At 46.4% G+C, this 22111-nt stretch overlaps 1 protein-coding gene across 3 annotated transcripts; it reads right to left on the bottom strand.

Moving 5' to 3' along the window:
- Positions 1-2806: 2806 nt before the first annotated feature.
- On the bottom strand, positions 2807-22090 carry Sp110 (SP110 nuclear body protein). 3 transcript variants are annotated; one of them, XM_051190613.1, is made up of 15 exons: positions 21860-22076; positions 21358-21426; positions 19494-19641; positions 17667-17835; positions 16869-17135; positions 16314-16397; positions 15134-15211; positions 14954-15025; positions 13798-13875; positions 12517-12585; positions 10794-10946; positions 9302-9382; positions 5221-5319; positions 4620-4762; positions 2807-3469 (listed from the first exon to the last, which is right to left on the bottom strand). In XM_051190613.1, the coding sequence occupies exons 1-15, from the start codon at positions 21880-21882 to the stop codon at positions 3422-3424; spliced, it is 1581 nt and encodes a 526-aa protein (XP_051046570.1). In that variant the 5' UTR covers positions 21883-22076; the 3' UTR covers positions 2807-3421. The 3 variants fall into 3 exon arrangements, 2 of the variants coding, with proteins under 2 accessions (XP_051046570.1, XP_051046571.1); XM_051190614.1 differs by lacking the exon at positions 21358-21426 and having other exon boundaries at positions 21860-22072; XR_007834886.1 differs by lacking the exons at positions 2807-3469; positions 4620-4762 and adding an exon at positions 6079-7304 and having other exon boundaries at positions 5261-5319; positions 21860-22090.
- Positions 22091-22111: the final 21 nt, after the last annotated feature.

The following is a 22111-nucleotide window of genomic DNA, read 5'->3' on the forward strand; positions in this document are numbered from 1 at the left end:
CTTGGTACCAGGGTTCTCTGCTCATGGCCTTTGTGGGTCATGGTGGCACACACAAACCTGACATAGACATTACCCAGCATGCCCTAGTGTCCTTTCTCTTTGTCTCTGGGCAGCAGGCAGGCCAGACCCTCCCGGAGCTGGCTTCCCTGAGCTGCTGGCTGCTTCAGCTCATGAGCATGTTTGATGTTCTGAGGCTGACCCACAGTGAGAGTGGGACTTCAGAGATGTTCCTGCCCTTTTCAAGCAAACCCTGCTTTATCACACTGTGTTCTGACCCAGAGATCCACAGCTGGGAATTTCGGTTCCTGTCTCCCACTGTTCTGTGCTCAGTACAGCAGTGGTCTGTGATAAACAAGAGGGTTTTCTGTAAAGAATAGGGCAGTTTTGAGGGGGCGTAGGAAATGGCCTATAGCTTCCCTGTGGCAGTGATTATATTTAGTAAAGTTCATCAGCTGATCCCTTTAGATGAAAGCATTTTACGTCTCTATAAAGCTGTGCTAAAAATACATAACTTTAAAAGGCTCTTATATAGATCACTTGCATGTGAATTACCAGGTAAGCTTTTACTGTTATTACTGTATGTTTGAGTATGTGAGGCTTAGCATAAACATTTTCAACTTTACTCACATATGTCTGGTGTAATAATTTTTACTGCTTTAAGGTTTATTTATTTTTTTTTTTTTTAGGGATCGTGGTATTTCCTGGTATAGTTCTTTAAAGAGCTAAGGGAAATCCTTGCTGGATGATCAGGAAGTGTGTGCCAGATTTATTGGAAGGGTTTCAGAAAATAAAGTGTGACATTTTCCTAAAACAGTCTTCCCCTCATTAACATGGTGTCCTCTGTATCTTATTGCTGTGTTAGAGTGTGGTGAGTCATCATGCTGGCCTTTTTCAGATTGGTGCACATAAGACGTGAGTATGGGGTGTGCACAGGCGCGTGCGCATACACACACACACACACGCACATGCACACACGCACACACACCCGGAATTAACTTGGACTTGCCTTGTTCCCCTCCTCCCTGGGTCCTGTCTCTGGACAGCCTGTGTCAAGCCTGCTGCCCTGATTATACTTGGCTGGAATGTGACTCTTGATGCCTGCCTAGGAAGTGCAGAGGGGCTCTCTCCTGTGTGGACTAGCCTTGCTTCAAATCTAAAGCCACAGAGCCCACATGGATGTCCTGAGAGGGGGTTCTTGTGGGGGAGCTCAATACATTTGGGAAATATTAGACAAGCTTACACAGAACTCTCGAGTGAAGACTAAAACCCTTAGTTCAGGCTCATTTGGGATCTTCAAAGGGCTGTGCCATCTTTACCCTGGCTGGGGTGGGGACGGAGAGGATCACCTGACTACCTTTGATTCCCCTTCCTCGTGTTAGTGTGTTAGTGTGTGTGTGTGTGTGTGTGTGTGTGTGTGTGTGTACATATATGCAGCACCCTGGAGGCCAGAGGGCAGTGTAGGATCACAGAATTCGAGTTGCAGATGATGTGAGGTCTCTCACTCCCTAGGCAGTTTTTAGGAACCAAACCCAGACCCCCCCAATACATCACTCTCTCAATCCATATCCTGCTCTTTGACTTTTTAAGACGCACATCTCACCCAGTCCAGTTGGTGCTGCCCATGAGCTCAGGGCTGTGGGGCCATCTGCTTGAACAGGACAACCTACTAGTGGCCACACCCCCAAAGAGAAAAACAACTCTTCTTCCCCTCAGGGCTCATCAACTGGCAATGGCTTGCCCACTGCTGAGTCTCATTGGATGACACAGAGAGAACCCTGGTTCATCTGTATCCCAGGGCCAGTCCCCTCACACACAGTCTCCGCTCAGTCTCCGCGTCTGAGCCCCCATCTGTTTAATGGGCGACCCTTGCCTTTTTCCTTGTGAACGATACAGTCCCTGCTGTTCTTGACCTGCCTGTGACTTCTCCAGCCACCCCATCCCACCTCCACTCTTCACCCTCATCCACGCCCTTGGTCCACAGGTCACTCACTCGGTGTGCTCACATCTTCCCCGGGCATTCACCTTCTCAGGTGTAACCATAATCTTGTCCTTGTACCCGCCCCCTTCCTGGAAGTTCTGGAAATGTCCAGGGGCTGGTCTTTGGGTCACTAATTAGATACACCCTGTTGATTTCCTCCATGGATGCTGTCATGTCAGGAAACCACTTTTTTAAAAAAATGGTTTCTAGTTGATTGCTTACACTTTACTAATGAGGGGCTATAAGTCAGCTGCTACAGTTTCCTAAGTGCTAGGACTGCACGGGTTGGGTACCAACCTGACCTCCCCACCTTCTTCTTATATAGGCACAATCCTAAGAGATGAGGATCCCACCTTCACAGCCTCGTTATCCTCAATTACCTCCAAATACCATAAGTTGGTGGTTCTCAGTCTTCCTAATGCTGCAACCCTGTAATACAGTTCCTCATGTTGTAGTGACTCCCAACCACAAAATTATTTTCATTGCTCCTTCATAACTGTAATTTCGCTGCTGTTATGAATTGTAATGTAAATATCTGATATTTCTGATGGTTTTAGGTAACCCCTGAGAAAGGGTTGTTTGACCCTCAAAGGGGTCACGACACACACAGGCTGAGAAACATAGTCATAAGTGGATTAAGCATCTCTCTTACTAACTCATAATAGAGATTCAGTTTCAACATTTGTCTTGGTAGGGAACATTAAGACCATAGCAATGCCTACGGAATTTTATATGTATGTGTTTTAAAAGTTTACCCCATACGGGTACCAATATATTTTACAGTATCAGTGGAATTTGGTAGCAACTGCACACCAAGCATCCTGAATCCCAGTGTCTTGCCATCAGCATGAAAAAGAATGGTTTATATTATAAGTGACACTGAGAGTTCTTTGCTTTGAACTTTGAAGGAAACTGGCCAAGGTTCAGGTCAGTCTCCCAGGCAAGGAGACACAGTATCGCCTCTGCTGGGAGGTCTCATCTGAAAGGAGCTCACAGAGGAGACCAAGGTGGAGGACTCTGACCTGGAGACATGTTTGTGGCTGACAGGTGATTACCATGTACCCTGGATCCCCGGGATGAAGGCACTGTAGACAAAGCCCATTTGGATCACTGTCCATGCTGTAAGCAATAAGCATGTGGCATTGAGCAACACTTGGCATCATATTTGCTTCTTGCACTAAAGCCTTCTCTTCTGGCACCTTTAGTTTGTACTCATCCTCATCTCAAGACCATTTTCTAAGGTGCATAGACACCACAGCTTTGCCTTTAATTGCCAGGATCCAGGTAGGTTTCCATTGCATATCAGCTGTCAACAGAGGCATCATGAGTATGTACCCCAGTGCTGGACCAGCCATGATGAGTTGCCTTGACTGACTCAGGGGCTCAGGTCAGACACCAAGAGTCCGTGACACAGCAGCTGAGCATGCGTCAGGAGTTCATCTGCTAGTCACCTTTGTGGTTACTGCTAGAGGTGCAGAGCAAAAGTCCTTTCTGAAAGAAAGAATGTTGACAAGTGAGATTATTCTGGAGGCTGCTCTTCCGTGAGCATCCATGCTCACCCCTTTTAGGAAATGCCTGTACTTGGACATCAGACTAGGAAACCAACAGTGTGGGGGCAGAAATGAGCTTCTTCCCCTAAGGGTTAGGGCCTAACTGCTTTCTCTTTTAAATCCCTTAGTGATAAAATAATTTTCCCCTTTAATTAAGCCCAAGACCCAAGCTCTCCCCTTAGTCCTCTCCCACTTTCTCTTTCCATTCTTTCCCTCCAGGTAAAATCTTTACACATCCATCCATTCCTGAAATGTTTGAAGTTTCTTAAAAAAAAAAAAAAAAAAAAAAAAAGCTTTATTATGGGGGTGAGCACATGCGACAGAGCACTCACGGAGGTCAGGGGCAATGTTGTGCATTCAGTCTCTCCTTTCATATTTACTTGGGTTCTGGGGATTGAACTCAGGTTGCAAGGCTTGCACAGAAGGCACGCATATTTACCCACTATTCTTGATGCCCCCCCCCCATGATAATGGTTTGAGTATTACTGGGAAGCTCTGCCCAAGAATCACAACTCATGCCTTCTGAAATTGTTACAGGCTAGAGAGAGAGAGAGAGAGCCACAAAGGTGTGTGTGTGAACCTGCCACAGTTGAGGTGGATGAATATGTCTCACAGGGTGCACATGAACTAGGTCTTCTGTAAAGGCTTAGCAGATGGGGACACAGGGAATTCTTTGCCTGCGGTTAATTTCTTGCCAATGCAGGGCGAAAGGGCCAAGCTTTGTTTCTTTCACTGGCTCTGGTTTCAGGGTCAGGGTGGCTCTGACTGGCTGGTGGTCTTTGGTTGGCTCTGGTTTCAACCTACCTCCCTACCTACCTAAACCCACTAGGCCAAGGTTCTCAAATCTCACTTGAGCACAAAAAACTTGGCCTGCATTGAAATTCTCTGCCCATTTTGCTTGTGCTGATGGTCTTCATCTTGTGCACCCGTGTTTCTAACTTGGTCATTTAACAACTTTTTCTGTTTGAACATCGAGCGCTTTGTAAGTCATGCTGTTGAGTTACAATGGGAATTTGTCCACAGTTTTTGCTAATGAACTTCCTGCTCACTCTTTCAGGATTTGAACCCACTACCCTTGGCCATTATAATACCTGCTCCAGGAATCTTAATGTCCTCCCCTTGCACCGTACAACATTCTTCCAGTCTTTTGACTTGGGCCTTTCTCCTTCAATTAAAAATTCCTTTGGTGTGAGCCAATCCCCTGCCTCATTCTGAATGCATTTTTCTGAGGGTCCTGGAAGAAAAAGACAGCCCATTGCAGGCCCCACCTGGATCCTCAGTGAATTTACACAGACCTTTGAGTCTCCTCATTGTGGCTTTCCACCTTTGCAGGTCAAGAGATTTGTTAGTGGTAGAAGCAGAGGCAGGGAAATCTGGGCTCTTCTTTCAGATTCAGGGGACCACAGACACTACAGGACATGAGGGGATGGGGCAGAATCTGCATTGTTCTGTGACTCATAGCAAGGACACAGGTGTCCCTCTTACAGGGCCAATAGATGACTCATGTGGTTTCCAGACATACCTATGGAAACGTCTGGGAACTCTTTCCTGGAAAGCCTTTTTGTTTTTGTTTTTCCCTTGCAGCCTGGCCAACAGGGTCTGTTCCCTGATGAGCTGCACACAGGACACTCCCTTCCCATCCAGCCCACTGGGCCTCCAGGCAGCAGAGCATCAGAAGAGCCAGGCACTCACCTTGCTTCATTTTCGCCTTGAACAAAATCCCTTTGGCCTTACCGCAGGTCACAGGAAGTGTAGGAGAGAGAAGGTCCACAGCGTCATCTTTGGGCTTTCCTGGAAGTGTGACAACGGACAGACTTGGGTGAGAGAGATGGCCAGCACTGACAGTGTTGCCCATCACATCACCTGCTGCCACTTTGCACTTTATAGGGTCCCTGTTTCTTCCTCTGCAAACTGAAAAACAATAACTAACTAACAAACAAACAAACAAACAAAAAACCCAACTCTGGGTGATTCTAGACGAATCTGCAGACTGCACCTGGGGAGTTCTGGCAGCTCGGAACCTCAGAACAGGTTTCTCAGGTTCAGGCTCCAGGGAAATAATTGTGAAAGAGTTTAAAAATAGCTGTCGATGGTTCCTGCTTCCTTCCCCATTCAGCCTTGCTCAGGGAGAGTTCATGTAGGGTTGTCTCAAGTGCAGTAAATGTCTGTGTTGAGTTAGAGGCTAAGCGTAAGATAACAGCATTGGGCTCAGCTCTCTCTCTCCTAACATACTAACAGAGTAAAAGAAAAAAAAAAAAAATGTCTACTTCCCTTTCCCATTATTGGGCAAAGGAAAGAATGATGTTGACACGAACATGCTAATTACCATTAATTACCTTGGAGAGGTGGATCCTGGAGTCACACTGTGGGAGGAGGGAACTGAGGGCATGGATATCCCAAAGGGCCCCAAAGGATGTTCAGCTTAGGAGGAAACAGGCTGGCATCCAGGCTAGCATGTGGATAAAGGTGTGGAGAGGCCTGCCCACCCCCTGTCTCTGGGCTCCTCTCAAATATGGTACAGTAAATGAGAATCTGGAGTCAGAGGCAGACCTGGTCAGAGGCAGAATCTTGGCTCTGCAGTTTCCTGCAAGGACCACTGATGTTGCAGTAGTGTTATCCAATTTGAGTGGGAGATTGAAGCAGTCAGGTCTTCATTTGAGAGAGAAGCAGAGTTACAGGTAACATTGAATTACCATTATAATCCCCTCCCCCGGGGGAGAGGGGCGGCGCAGGTAAGCACAATGTGGGGATCTTCCACAGTTCTCTATCTCCATGGAAACATCTTTGCTAATTCCTTGTGGTAAGTATAGCTCTAAAGCAGACAGATGTCCTGGATATATATGCCTACAGCAGATGAAGGGTCAGTGGGGGGTTTGAGGGTGCTGTGAGCATCAAGCTAACATGCAGGGTCAGGCCATAAGCATCACACTTTCACCTGTTGTAGGTACCCTTGTACTTCAAATGTGATGAACCCTTAGACCCAAGGACTTCTAACGCCATGTACCCTACCCCTAAGGGCAGTTCGCTGGTGACTTCTCAGTGGTGCCTAGTTTGGCTTAGCCTCCTTTGCCTAAGGGAAGGCCTGTGTGGCCCTCAGCATCAGCTGGCCCCATTCTAAGGGAGCTAGCTATAGCAGCTGATTTAGAGCCTCATTAGTGTGAGCAAACAGCCAGGAGCCTGCAAATAAGCAATTAAAGAGAAAAACAATTTCCTGAAGAATAGAACCTCTGTGGAGGGAGCCTGATAGGGAAGGGGAGTAGTGGGCTGACAAATAAAAACCTAATTAGCGACCCCAAGACCAGCTTCTGGATACTTCCAGAACACAAGGAGAAACACAAAGGTAATGGTTACACCTGAGAAGATAGGATGCCCAGGGAAGATATGCACACTTCACAACCTGTGGACCCAAGGGCCTGGGTGAGGGCGAGGGGTGGCTGCAGAAGTCACAGGCAGATCAAGCACATCAGGAATTGCATCCTTCATCCTCACAAGCTGAAGGCAAGGGTAGCCCATTTAACAGATGGGGCGGAGGTTCAGAGGTAAGGAGACTGTGCATCAGTGACAGTGTGTGAGGGAGCTGGCCCTGGGATGCAGATGTGCCAGAGAGTCTTTGCTTTGTCCCCGACATGCCTCAGCAGGAGCGGCTGGAAGTTGATGGGGTGCCCGTGGCTATTATTAGGTTGCCCATGCTCCGGTGGCTGGTCCCACATCCAGCAACTGGACCAGTGTGCACTGAAGATGGGAGGGAGATTGCCGGGCCTGGAGGGCAGGGAAAGCTGTAGGAGGGAACAGGAGGTGGGCACGATCAAAGCACATCGTTCGCTTACATGATGACGTTTTAAAAGAATAAATAAAAGCATTTTTTTTTAAGTCAAAGTGACTCAGCAGTGCTCCTAATAGCGCAAGCACAAGCACTCAGGCCAACTCAGAATTGGCCCAGGGTGGAGGGAGGCTGAGCTGAGGGACAGTGCTCAGCATGATCTGGGTTCCTGCTCCCTCAAGGGGTTTATAAAAGGGCATTTGGGATTGTTCACTTGCTTTTTCACTGTAAAGAACAAAACATTTAGAAGGACCTACGTGGATTTTTAGCTCATTTGACTCTTTTAACTTTTAATTGAGTCCAATCATGACGACCAAATGACCACATAAAGGGCAAATACTTTGTCAATGTACCTACTTGTCCAGGCCTCTGCATAAGAAATAATCTACTGTAGGCTCAGTACAAGGATATTCCAGCAGAGGGCAGCATAGACCCAGATATGGGCATTCTCATTGGTGTCGATTCCTTTGTGTTCTGATTTGTTAACTAAGTATAAACAGAGGCACGGAGGAGCAGGAAGCAAGGCTGATTCACCCCCTCCCCCGACCTCACGTGTCACTCACACAATAAACTGGAGGTACACCGACGACCAGTGACAACTCTGAAAGAGCCAAAGAGCTACAGGGCTTCCTGGGGATATGTCATCTGGGAGACCTGTGCCCCTGACCCTGGACAGATAATGGAGGCGATATTTATTTAAAATAATTCCTCCGAGTGTGGAGCAGACAGGGGGCAGGAAGACGGGATTTATTTTGGGTGTGTGTGAGGGAGGAGGCCCTTGGGAAGGAGGAAGGAGGGAAAGAGGAGGAGGAGGAAGGGGGAAGCACATAGCGCTCCACCGCCCCGCTCCTCAGGGAATAATCCACAGCTTGTTTTATGAAAGGGCAATTGCAGGGCTGACTAAGGAAAACTAACCCGAAGGACTGGAATTTGCAAAGCAGCGAGGCGCTGGCTGCTCCTGGGAGCTGGGAGAGTGCGGGTGCCCCAGGAAGGTATAGAACATAAAAGAGAATCGCCAGTGATTTGAACAACCTGGGTCTGAGTAAAAGAATTAAAAAAAAAAAAAAAAAAAAAAGGAGGGTGGGCAAAGGGAGAGAGAGAGAATGGGGAGGAGGGGCAGAAGAATCCAGAACTCTGTAGGGGATCGTTTTTTTTTTTTTTTTTTTTTTTTTTTTAGACAAGCAGCAGCTGTGTGGTGGGGCCTGGCAATCCAAGTTTGATCTACAAGGAGGGAACCGCTTCCACAAAAGTCATTCTCTTTCCTTCACACGCACACACGTTTGGCGCACGAGTCCTTTCACAACCAGGCAGGGCTGTGCATGCACAGTGTTCTGTTTGTATGTGCGTGCTCACTTTGTGTTTCTAAAATATTTAATCTCTGTGTAGTGTTTTGCCTGCATGTGTAGCTGTATACTGTGATCATGCTTGGTGCTCTTGGAAGCCAGAAGAGGCCATTGGATCCCCTGGAATTGGAGTTAAAGATGGTTGTGAACTATCATGTGGGTGCTGGGAATCAAACCCAGGTCTTCCGGAAGAGCATCCTGTTCTCTTAATCCCTGAGCTGTCTCTTCAGAGGGAGATTGGATTTCTAGGAACAACCATGACTCCTGGCTGGGCATTTTCAGGGTTTTTTTTTGTTTTGTTTTGTTTTTTTAGCATTCAGGGTAAGCAATATTGTCAAACACAGATTCTCAGTGGTGGTGATATTGCCCCCACTGGGGTAAAAATGGCTTCTTTCATGAAGGAGGGGGAAATGATGCTATAACACACACACACACACACACACACACACACACACACACACACAGTCTATGCATGGTTATACATAAGTGATGCTAAGCTATCATGGGAAGGTTGTGGTGAGGGTATATACCTACAGGGCTCCTTAGGACAGTGAAAGCCTGGCTTAGAGAGGGCAGCTCTGACTGTGGCTGCTGCTGGCTGCATCCCTACCGAGTGAGGTTCTTGATGGTAAGCTGGACATCCTCCGAGGCCTGCTTCTTGCATTTGTTTTTGAAGCCCCATGGCTGATCTCTAGAAAAGAAGAAGGAAGAGGAGGAGGAGAAGAAAGATAGGCAGACTTCCTTGCCTGTGGAAGCTCCTGACCCTGGAAGGACCTTCAGAGCCGAGGACATACATCAACAGGTCACCTCCTCACCCGTGGGTGGGAAGTAAATATAAAATACTTCTTTTCTATTTGGAAATGCCAGTTGTCCCAAGAAGAATGTGTATGTACTTGTGTTGCTAGCTCACTACGTAGTTCAGCACTTCCCAAATGTCCGAGACATGATAAAATCTTATATGAGCAGAAGATCCACTGGCGATGTAAAAAGGGAGCCAGGTGTGGTAGCATACACCTTCAGTCCTGGTACTTGGTAGGCAGAGGCAGGTGTATCTCTCTGAGTTTGAGGCCAGGTTGGTCTACATGGTGAGTTCTAGGCCAGCTCTCCCAGGCTGGCTTCAAAGAGCTTAACCTCAAAGACATCCACCTGTCTTCATTTCCCAAGCACTGGGATTAAAGGCATGGGCTGCCACACTCAGCTGGTATAATATTTTATTGTAACAGAACTACAGTGACAAAGATATGGAATCAGCGTCTACCCTACTGCTAACCACTAAGAGTGACTGCGCTGGGGCTGCTTAAGAGCTCTTACAGAGGACTGGAGTTCAAGTCCCAGCACCTGTGTGGCTTGCAACCCTCTACAACTCTAGCTGCGGCATCAGATGGTTCTGGTCTTCACATGTACCTGTGTGCATGTGTATATACCCCTTCACCCTCATAATTAAAAATAAAATATATCTTGAAGAAACTATGAGTTTATGTAAGTTTATATAGTGTTAGAGATGTATGCCCAAAGACAGCCAAAGACAGTTTTTGCTTCAGAAATACTTTTTGTTGTTGTTTGTTTTCCCAGACAAAGAGTTCTGTCTTGGAACTCTCTTTGTAGACCAGGCTGGCCTTGAACTCAGAGGTTCCTCTCCCTCTGTCTCCCCTAGTGTTGAGATTAAAGGTGTGTACCACCATTGCCTGGCTCAGAAATATATTTTTATATAGAGTTATATGATCAAACAACTTATTTCACTCTAAATAAAGATTTTTAAAATTATTGGTTTTAGCTATGAATAATGTACAAATAGGTAGACACAAACAACACAGACACAGACCTTTGGAAATTCTTAGTAATCTTTAAGTTGTAAAATTTGAAGGGTTGAGACCCTCTGACTTAGGTCTCTGCTGAGGTGACCCGTGGCTATGACGTTTCTTTAACGAAAATTCCTCGGCCACAGTAGATCATTGCCTCTTTGCCCTTCTCACACCCCATCCTCATTCTCTGAACTTCTCTCTCCTAATATTGAGTTCATGTATCTCCCCACCCCTATGCCAGCTCTAAGAGACCCTGCCATACTGAGCCTTTCCAATGGCAGGTCCTACCCTCAGCCTTACCCCGTGATCTGGATGTCTGAGCACATTCAGTCCTTGCCTTCTGAGTCCTGGTCACCACCTTCAAGTTCCTGGTTGAGGAAGTCCTGGTCTTCAGAGTCCTCTCACCTACCACTTTGAGCTTCTCTTGGACTCCGTGTCCAGATGAGGCCACCCCTGGGCCAAGAGAGACTCGTAAATGGAGGTCCCCAGTGTTAGTATTCAGGGCATCAGTACTGGCCTGTCCTTGGGGTTCTGACAGGATTCGCCCTCAGCTGCAGCCACTAAGAGCACCACCTGTGTAAATTCACTATGTTCCCTTTTAAAAGGGCCCTGCCCACCTCCAATCCCCCCCTTCTCTGCCTGTCTCTCTGTCTCCCCACCTCTCTCTGCCTCTCTCTTCTCTCCTGCTGCTTCTGTCTCCAGAGACCAGTCTCCCTTCTCCCCTCCCCCTTCCCATTCACTTTCCCCCAATGAAAAGCCCTTCCACCCAAGCTCTGTCCCATGGCATCTTTCTCTGACTTGTCGTTTTTTAAAATGACAACACCCAGTGAACCTTTCCTTCTTTCACAGACTTCCCTTCCCATCCCATCCTCCCTCCCAGACCTCTGTACCCACATGTCTCACTTTGCTTTTATTGCTTGTTCTAGAAGAATTAAACAGAGAAATATGGGAGGACTTTTTTGGGGGGGGTGCTTTCTGTTTCTAAGACTCCTGAACCATGAGGTGGACCCATCAGAGCTGAATGGCAAAGCCTGGGGATTCTTCAGATGGGGAGGGAGGACCTTCCATGTAGTACCCATGTGCAGAACAGACACCACCCAAAAGGCACCAGGCACCTCTTGTGGGTAAGGTGTACAGAAGGGACAGGTGTAGTGCCTGCCATGAAGGCAGCTCCCAGGAGTGTGGCTGGGGCCCTGAGGCTCTGCAGTGTCAGGGCTGGTGACCAGTGGGCTTCATCGAGGAGGAGGACACAGTACTTTTCATTGCTAGGACTTTGGAAGCTGATGCCCACAAGGACAGCCACAGTCCACTGGCACAAGGGTACCTCTTCAGTGTTCTATTCTTCTGGGGTTTGTCCCTGTGGTGCTTTGAAAGAAAACGCTCCCCAAAGAGAGTGACACTAGTAGGAGGTTTGGCTTTGTTGGAGTAAGTATGGACATGTTGGAGAGGAAGTGTGTCACTGTGGGGGTAAGCTTTGAGGTTTCATATATGCTCAGGCCATGCCTGCTGTCTCAGACCACTTTCTGCTACCTGCACAGCAAAATGTAGGGCTCCCAGCTCCTTCTCCAGCACCATGTCTGCCTGCAGGCTACTGTGTTGTGCCATGATGCTAAGCCACCCCACTTAAATGTTTTTCCTTTATAAGAGTTGCCATGGTCATGGTGTCTCTTCACAGCAATAGACACCCCAAGACACTGCCCCTCAGGGCTGGGACCCAGGCTCTTTTCCATTCCAAGTAACTGAGTTGTTTACTCTCCCTTTGGTTCGGTTGTCATCCTCGTGAATATAAAGAGGAACCCTGGCACTCTCCATCCTTCACCTTGAATTGTAACCTGCCATCAGAACAGAAGGATTCCAGCATGTTCTAGTTTACCAGCTACTCAGTGGAAAAACTGGTGTGGTGAAATTTAAAACCAGATCACCACACTCCCCAGACAGAGCTCAGTGAGTTCTGAGCAAACTCCACCCTTCTCCGCCAGATCTACAGCCCCTCAGGGGCCTCCAACGGCCCTCCCCATCTCACCTTGAGGGGGTCTTTTCTTCCGATGTCTTCTTTTGGGAGATGACGAGGTGCATCTTTTGTTTTTCTTTGCTAAGAAGAAAGGACACAAAGTCTTTTGTAGTCACAAATAGATCCATCAATGTTTTATTTTAAAAAATTAAATTATTTTTTTCATTAATTGTGTGTGCGTGTGTATGTGTGTATTTATGTGCATGTGTGTACATGTGTACTTATGTATGTGTGTGTGCCTGTGTGTGTGTGTGTGTGTGTGTATGTGCGTATGTCTTAACCTTGAACATCTTTCCATGCTCACCCCTATCCTTTCAAAGGGTTAGCTGGAAAGGAGAGATCGGAGCAAACTTCAAGGACAAGTGTTAAAATGAGAGATCTTGGATCCATTATTGGGGAATTAAGCTAGACTCAAATATGGATGGCTTTGGGGCAGGAGGAGACAAGAATCTGTGAAGAAAAAAATCACCAGATGTGAGGAGATAAAGGCTTAAGAAGTTGGAGTACTGGGTGGGTTGCCTGCTACCCATGATGCCTTGAAGGCACCAAGCACGATGACAGAGGGTGGAGAAAATTAGGCTTAGGAGGCTTCCAGGCAGCAATGGGGAATCCAATGGATGACAGTGCCAGAGAGGTCACAGTGTTTACTACTATCACTACTATTGTTATTACACTACTATTATTACGTTTATTGGCGGTGGGTGGTCACATGTACCATGGTACACATGTGGAGGTCAGGAGACAACTTGAATGAGTTGGTTTGGTTTCCCTACCTTATGGGCTTCAGGGATCAAGTTCAGATCATCAGGCTTGGTGGCAGGCACCTCTAGCCAGTGAGGCTTTGCGCCGAGCCAGTAACAATGCACGTTTTAATTGAATGGTGACACCTCAGAAAAGGAGCTGGGAGAGCCAAGAGTGAGATAGGGAATAGGTGGCCAGGAGGACATCCAACCTGCTTACCACCATGGGGTGTAAGTGAAGGGTGGCAGAAGTTGCCTGAATGTGACTTTACCGGGAAGCAGTGTCCTCCTGGGAGACCAACTGTGGTTAAAGAGGTTAGTGGACAGACACTGCAAGCAGCTATGGGATAGGAGTCTTGTGATTCTGAGGGATGCTTGGTTCAAATGTCTAAGTGGCTGCTTGTCACCTGTCATTTTCATAAGCCCTTAGAGGAAGGGGGAATGAAGAGAGGAGGCAGAAAGACAGCAATGGCAGAAACTGGTTGCACCATAGGTGCTAGGATATGGTACAGCTGGACACACAGACAGCATCTCAGGGGCAGGAGGTCTATACCTTTCTTCTTGGCAGGTGTGCTGGGTGCTTCCTGGGGCATCTCCAGGTCATTTGGTGCAGGGGGCTCATCTTTTACTGCTGGCAAAAGAAAAAGAACCCATCTCAGAGCTCAGAATGGATGGAAGAGGAAATTCGGAGGGAAATCAGTAGAACTTGAATGGTAGGGAGTGAAGGCAGGGATCTGATAGCCTTCATCTGACCTTGTTATTTTTAAATTTTTTCCTGTATGGATGTTTTGCCTGCATATGTGTCTAGTGCCAGCAAAAGCCAGAAGAGGTATCAGACGCCCTTGGGGCTGGAGTTACAGAATGTTACAAGCTACTAGGTACTTTGAATTAAACTCAGGTCCTCTGGAAGAGCAGCCCATAATCTTAGCCACTCAGCCACCTCTCCAGCCCTGGCCACCTTTTTGTTGTTACCTGTGCATCTGCAAACAGCAAATATGTTTTGAAATTCTGCCAACTTTGATGCAATAAGAAAAACAAAGGGACTTAAAACCATTAGAGATAAAGGTCCATCTCCTTAAGGCTGTCTGCTGTTTACATAACACTATGAAAATTGTCTTAAATTCTGGCCTCTTTAAAGTCAGGTAACTAAGGCACACTGTAAATTGTCTACAGACTTTTGAAGTAATTTCTTTCTTTTCATATCTTTTTAATAACATATATTCTTAGTATTCCATTCTATGTAGAATTGACCAGCAACAAAGGACTGTTTCCACAATCAGGGTGACAAGGCTAGCCACACTAGTTACATCACCCACCACTGGGGACACATGGGATTTTTCTTTGTCTGTCTGACATTTTGTTAGCGCCATTTTGAGCTTACATATTGCAGTGACTTCATCACAGCAACAAGGTCACATAGTCTAGCCCTGCCTTGTCCTCTTCTCTCCTGGAGGCTACCACAGTCCCCTGTGGCTGAGGAATATTCTCTGTTTGCTGACACCTTATGCATTTTAGAGTCTATCAGGTATGACCTCTGTGATTGGTTCCTCCAAGTCTACCTTTCCAGTCCTGACTCCTTGCCTCCTCCTACAATTCTCCCTCCCTTCAGGAGTACAGGTCTACTGTCTCCCCAATCATCCAAGGAGAGGTAAGTTTAGGTTATCTAAATCAAAACTACTAGGAGTTAAGTCAGCCTTAACCAGCATTACCTTGCACAGAGACAGGCTGTCCTCCCGAGTCTTCTTTCTCTTTAGCCTTGGGTGTTAAGTTGTATTTGATCACTGGAGGAGGAAGGGAGATCTTGGGTTACCAGATTTAGATCTCAAGGAGGAGGGTAGATAGTGTAAATGACCAGAAAAGAATGTACACTAAGGCCAAAGGAAGATTACCTGGCACGGGGCCTGAGGGGCTGTGGGGCATCTCTGAAGAGTCATCTTTGTCATTTCTCCAGGGATCCTTGGAGGACTCTGAGCAAAGGGAAGAAAAAGAATTGAGGCTTTCAGGATGAGCAAGTAGGGACCAGAGTAGTAAAGAGAACAAATGTGATTCTAACTACACAGTAAGGAATGCAAGGGGCCTGGGTAAAATAGGGTAGAGAAGGAACAGCAGTCACTCTTAATTAGAAACTCATTAATTTAATAGCAGTATTTTTTCTTTTTGAAAAAGTGGAAGATGAAATCTTCTGTTGTCTTTAGCTTTCTGATTATGTTAAATGTATTTGAGGGGCATGCATCAGAGGAGTGGAGGAAATGTCACTGAGTTCAAACAGGACTCCTTTATTCTCAGTCCTGGAGATATAATACTATATCGTTGACAATATCAATAACACATCCTGCTGTAGTTTATGTAATTAAACTTCATTACAATACTAATGATGGTTTGGGGATGGCAAGTGTCATAAGTCTGGAAGCTAAATTAGGTTCAATAGACCTTTAACATTTTTATAATATTTTCTAATAATTTTAATAACATATATCTTGGAATCTAATTCATCTAAGAATAAATAAAGAGGGTTGGGGGTGTAGGTCAGTGTTTGTCCAGCATGCAAGAAACCCTGGGATGTACTCTTAACACACTATGAAATAAAAGAGAATGAATAAGGTTGAAACTCGAAGGCTTCTGTAGTCAGGGGAGAATCACCACTGTAAGTGGTGTCGATTCACAGCAGGGAGTGGGGTTCTATATACTACAGACCACTGTAAGTGAATAACAAACTATGTGTCGATTTACAGCAGGGAGTGGGGTTCTATATACTACAGACCACTGTAAGTGAATAACAAACTATGTGTCGATTCACAACAGGGAATGGGGTTCTATATACTATGGACTGAACCTGGGAGTCTTGCATCTATAAGGGGAGTGATCCTCCAGCAAGCTATACCCCTAGACACACAACATTTTTGAAGGTTTCCTTTGCAGTGTGAGTCTGTGGAAAGCTCACCCCCCTTCTTCTCTCCCCATCCATTGCCATGCCCATCTTCTCATGCCTATCTGTTTCTCTTGAGGTTTCAACCACAGCCTTCCATTTGGCATGTGTATACTCCCCCTCCACAGCCCAGTTAGTGTTACTTTGCACAGTGTCAGGGGACATGCTGGACATCCTTTCCGAGTCTTCTTCCTTATCAGGTGTAGCTGTTAAGTTGTAGCAGGCAGCTGAAGGAGGAAGGAAAACCATGGATTACAGGATTGGCTATAAGGAGGAGAGTGAATGGCCTAAAGTAGCAGTCTCAACCTGTGGATTTCCATCCCTTTGGCAATCCTTCATCTCCAAAGACATTTACAATTCATAACAGTAGCAAAATGACAGGTATGAAGTAGCAATGAAAATAGTTTTATGATGGAGCATCATCACAACGTGAAGAATTGTATTAAAGGGTAATAGTATTAGGAAGGTTAATTGCTCTAAGAGCTCAGGGAAGGCCTAGTACCAAGGCCAAGGGCAGAAGTTGGGGTGCCCAGGTGTAGGAAGAAGGTGGTTCTAGGACTGAGCCTTCCCTGCCACTGGTAGGTGGGTGCATAGAAAGGGACAGATGAACAGAAGGCAGCAATTTGGGGTTCTAAGTGGCAGGGAGCAAGCATTCCTACGGAGGATTACAAGTTGAAGGAGAAAGATCTGTTTCTTGCCTGGAGTAGTCTTTCCTTCCTGAATGAAGCCAGGGGGAGGCACAGCTGGGTGAGAAGGGCTGGTCTGCTCATCCAGGATCTCAGTGATTTTCTGTGAGGCTGCTCGGGGCTCACAGACTTTTGGTGCAGAGGGCAGATGACTTGGTGGAGATGGTTGGGGTGGGGGCAGTGACAGCAGAGCCTGGAAGGAGCACCCTTCTGCTGGGTCAGTTGGGGCTTTGTGGAGGGCCTGAGCAGTTCTTTCATTCTCTCCATAGGCTGTAATAACTGGAATTAACAAAGGAGCACACATCGTGACCCTGGGGATTCAGAAGGCACCTGGCAAATAGGATTGCCTAGTGTATCTTTCCCCACAGCACAGGAGGCAGAGTTACTGATTTTCCCCAGGTGCGAGAACCCTAATGCACCCACAGGTCAGTGCAGCACTCAATCCCCATCAGAGAAGCTTCTCCTTGCAGGTGCTGTGAATTAACACAGAGCTCACCATCTGGACAACATTCAGAGTGGGAGATGTGTTAGTTAGGGTTTCTATTCCTGCAACATGACACCATGACCAAAAAACAAGCTGGGGAGGGAAGGGTTTATTTGGCTTATACTTCAACATCGCTGTTCACTAAAGGAAGTCAGGACAGGAACTCAAATGGGGCAGGATCCCAGAGACAAGGGCTATTGTGAGTGTAATTTACCTTTACACAGGAAAAGCAGGCAGTGGAATGCATATTCCCACACTGGAGACAAACCCAAGCTTTCACTGTGGCAGGACTGCACATGTAAACAGTATTGGAGAAACCACATTACCGTTTTTGAAGCGTCTGTAAATTGTCACTAGGCTGGGATATTCGCAGAGGTTGACGTGGCTGAACAGTGTCAATAGCACCGATAGGTCGAAAGTTCGCTCTAGACTGGTGAGAACATTGTGCACCACTTTGGATAGAGGGACCAGATTTTGACAGGCTTGCAGAGATTCCTTCAAAGAGTGGAGCAAGGATTGGTGTGAGCAATTCTTTGTTGAGCTGAGGGCTCTGTATTTGTGGTTTTCTATGTTGTAAGAGAGCTACTTTTGGGCTGCTAAGGATGGCTAAGTGAGTGGAGGAGTTGACCATGAAGCCTGATGCCATGAGTTTGATTCCCAGGATCCATAGGGTGGAAGGAGAGAACAGATTCTATGAGCTGCCCTTTGACCTTCATCTGCCCATCATGCACTTACCCACCTCTACCCCCAATCAAATAAATGGTTGTAATTAAAAAAAGAAAAAGTAAGAAGCCAGGCTTGGTGACACATGCCTTTAATCCCAGTAGACAGGTAGTCAGATCTCCAGTGTTTAATATTTGAGGCCAGCCTGGTCTACAAAGTGTGGTTCAGAACAGCCAGGGCTACACAGAGAAACCCTTTCTCACAAAACAAAACAAGACAACAAAATTTAAGAAGTCTTTTTTTTTTAATTTAAGAGGAAATTTAATATGAAATGGAGAATTAAATTCTCAAACAGAAGACATAGGAGGAGAGGATTAATTGCAAAATTCTTCCAGCGAGTGTCTTTCAGGCTTGGTGAGCTAGTCCTTAGACACAGTGATGGGGCAAATTAGAGTGCTGCCCAGTGGGGCCTGCCCCGGTGGGAGCACTGTCTAGGTAGAAGCTTTGGCCAGATGGAGGAGGAGGACGTCCAGCCCTGAACAGAAACTCAGTAGAGCCCATCACTGAGAACAGGGCCATAAAGGAAAACATGGGAGTCTCAGAAGGATGAGTGGGTACCCTCCTGAGCAACATAGTGTGGGATATCTTGTGATGAAGGGAGCTGAAGCTGCCCCAAGGCTTGGGAACTGCTGCTGTAATTTTCCTGATGCAAGATGATGTGTCAGGTAAAGGCATCTGCTGCCAAGCCTGATAACCTGAGTTCAATCCCTGGGACCCACAAGGCAGAAAGAGAGAACCAGCTCCCACAAGTTATCCCAAGGCACATGTGTACAACAACACACTCTCATTCACATACCCACACCACAAAAACATATAATTATTTTTAGCATGACCTGTGAGCCCCATGTTCTTATGCATTAGGATAATGCCTGTGATGGGCTGAGCAGCATCTTAATGCCAAACAATACATCCTTTGGAGCTTGAGAGTGTGAACTTATTTGGAAAAAGGGTCTTTGAAGATGTAACTGAGGATGCTGATACTATCCGGATTAGCTCAGTCCCTAAACACAGGTGTCCTCATCAGAGGAAGGCAGAGAAGACAAAAGAGAGAAGATGACGCAGAGAATGGAAGAGACTGCAGTGAAGTATTAGTCTAAGAACCCCAAAAGTTGCCAGCTGCCACCAGAAACTAAACAGAGACAAGAAATGGATCCATTTCTGAGCTTCTAGAAAAAACCAACTTATCATTTGGGGCCTTCTGGTCTCCAACTTCTGAATTCTGGTTTGTGGTCCTTTGCTATGGTAACACCTACATATACCACAGCCCCATGGCACCCTTTCTCCTAGACAGCTCCCTGCTGCAATAATGATCACAGTCAAGTTGGGCCTTTCATGTTCTAGAAGCCCTGGACAGTTGTGGTCCTAGATGTAAACAGTAGAGCATACTTATGGAGGAATGGACTGCCTTGTGGAAGGTCCACAGGCCTCACCTTGTACATTTTCTCAGTGATGATGGAGTTGTCCCGGAGGGCTTCAAAGAAGGGGAACGGCTTGTTGATGGCATAGGCAATGTCCAGCTTTGTGTATATGAAGTGCTGGAGAAGGGCCTTTTGCAAGGCCTTGCTGACAGTGAACATCCTAGGGAAAGAAGCAGGCTGAGGAAACAGAGGCAAAGGCTACCAGGAACATGGGGGGTTGCTCTAGCTGCAATGGGTACTTGAAGGTAGACATCCTAGTCCTCAAGCATCCCTTAGCAACCTGCAAACCCAAGTCTGGCTTAAATATCTGTGGATACAGCAAACAAAGGCCCCAGCAACCACAGGGGCGGAGGGAAGGACAATAGCAAACTACCATCCTGAAAGGGATTTTGAAAATATCCATATTCACCAAATGGTTCCTATGACCAGTGTTCTTTCTGAGGGTTTCATAGGTAGTAACTTACTGAGTTCACAGAGTGTTGCAGGATTGGTCACTGTCATTGCAACTATGAGAACTCCAATGCAGACAGAGGTGGGGTAACACTCATGCTAGATTATATAATGTGGAAGGGGCAGAGTAGGTATCAACTCCGACTTCCTGGTTACTGGTTTGCAGTTGAATGAGTGCTTGACTACACCAAGCAGTGTTGGAGCAGACCACCCACATTTAGACACTGAGAAATCACACATTTTGTCACAAACAGGCAACACAAAAATAAAATCAGGAAGGACGTGAAAAATAGGATTGGTCAAAGTGACATCACCATTTGGACTTATGAACACATTTCATTCTTCAGGACAGACCTGTGCCTTTCCCCATCTCTCCCAGTGCGTGAGAAAACAACCGGCCAGTTATAACTGTAGAAAACTTCCAGGTGACAGTCTTGGCAAAGTGTTGTGACAGGTGCCATGCTCTAGGGGGCGCTTTTGTTGTTGTTTGGCAGTACTGGAGATTGAGCCCTTGGGCATCTTTGATAAGTGCCCTATTAAAGCTTTCTTTTCTTTTCTTTTCTTTTTTTTTTTTTTTAAGCACAAAGCACACAAGGATTCTTTCCCCCTTTCATCTTTTGTTAAATAAAATATTAAACTGTAATGAGTGTGTATTTCTAGGAATTTATTCCCAGTGGCAAATTAAGCAGTCCTGTTCATTTCTGCTAATTTCCAAATTCCTTAACCTTGGCAGGAGAAAATTTGAAGAAAGAAGGAGGAGGAGGAGAAGGAGGAGGAGAACCCACAGCAGTTTGTTTGTGTCGTCAGCAGGCTTCAGTAAAGTCATGGGGGTGGGCGAAGAGACCAAAATGGACACAATCTCTGGGCTCTGTTTAAGATGACTTACTATATAAAAGCATACAGAATAAGACAGTGACAGCATTCACATTCACCATCTGCCACGGTTTCCAAAGGGTGAACACTAGGCCCCAGAGGGGGTAAGTAACCAAGCCCAGGGAAACCAATGGCACGGCAGAGTCCGATGCTGATATTTTGTTTCTCACTGTGCAAGATGCTGTGTCTCAAGCCTGGCAAAATGACTAACAATCTCTGTGAGTTTGAGACCAACCTGGTCTACATATTAAATTTCAGGACAGAGATGCATAGTGAAACTCTGTCTTGAAGTAAAAACGGGAAGAAAAAAAAATACTGTATCTCACAGATACCTGCATTTGGGTTTTTATTATGTTAAGGGGTCTTACAAATAAATTAGGGAAAGGTAAACACCCAGTAGGAAAGACAAAGCCCAAACATGAGAAATCAATAAAATAAACTGCATGTACAAAAAAAAAACAATGCATTAAGTGGGAGTAGCCAGAAAAGTAGGAACGACTTGACAGTGCATATTCATACCAAAGTGATCTACAGAGAAAAGTAGCAATAATACCTGATAATGGTAGAAAGGTAAACCAGCTCAAGTGTTCCGTGCCTCATTTGGTAATCAGTGTTATGAGCCCTAAAATACAAATCCCCTTGAATTTTCATGCACAGGAATGTATTTCAAGGAAACGAACATAAATTTGCCAAACAAACGAACGAACAAAAACCTCGTGACATGCTACAGAGAAGTAAGGACGCCCCTCACTTTCTCTTTCTCATTAGCTTCAAAATTAGGCAGATTCCTGGTAGATGATGAAGGCACTGCCCACCATAGGCAAATGCAGGGTTTAACCTCGGGAGCACGCACAGGACACTATCCCCAACAGCCTTTAACTTTCAGAAAAGGAACTGTGTATAGTTTCCACTGCACTCCCCTCCATGCCCCTTATCCACCTCCTAGGCACCGTCCTTTGCCGAGAGCGAGCCTGGGGACCCTAAGGTCCAGCAGATAAAAGCCGATCCCCAAGAATGAAGAGTCCAGCGCTGCAGAGCCCAAGAGCAGAACGCACCTGTCACCCAGGCAATTGATCATCTAAGGAGATCCTGGACCCTGCTGGGATACGCCTTCTGTGTCCAGTCTGGAAGTCCTAGTGCCCTGGTCACGTCGCGTCAGATTTCCAGAAAAGAAAACCGAAAGTGATCTCCGCACACAGAGCAGGAAGCTGGGCAGCTCCCAGCGCGCCACTTCTGCTCTCCTCCCATGGTGGGGCTGTTAGTAGTTTGGGTTGCAGAGGCGCTGCTGTGAATCCAAATCCTACTGG

Source organism: Phodopus roborovskii, unplaced genomic scaffold, assembly GCF_943737965.1.
Source record: "Phodopus roborovskii unplaced genomic scaffold, PHOROB, whole genome shotgun sequence".
NCBI lineage: Eukaryota > Metazoa > Chordata > Mammalia > Rodentia > Cricetidae > Phodopus > Phodopus roborovskii.

Excerpts from the sequence above, each read along its gene's own strand:
- Sp110 (XM_051190613.1), bottom strand. The coding sequence starts at position 21,882 with ATGATCAATTGCCTGGGTGACAG. Across the intron at positions 19,642-21,357 it reads TACCTTTCTACCATTATCAG|GATGTTCACTGTCAGCAAGG; the intron begins GTATTATTGCTA and ends TTCTTTCCCTAG. Across the intron at positions 3,470-4,619 it reads CATTAAGATTCCTGGAGCAG|AAAGGACTTTTGCTCTGCAC; the intron begins GTATTATAATGG and ends TCTTTCTTTCAG.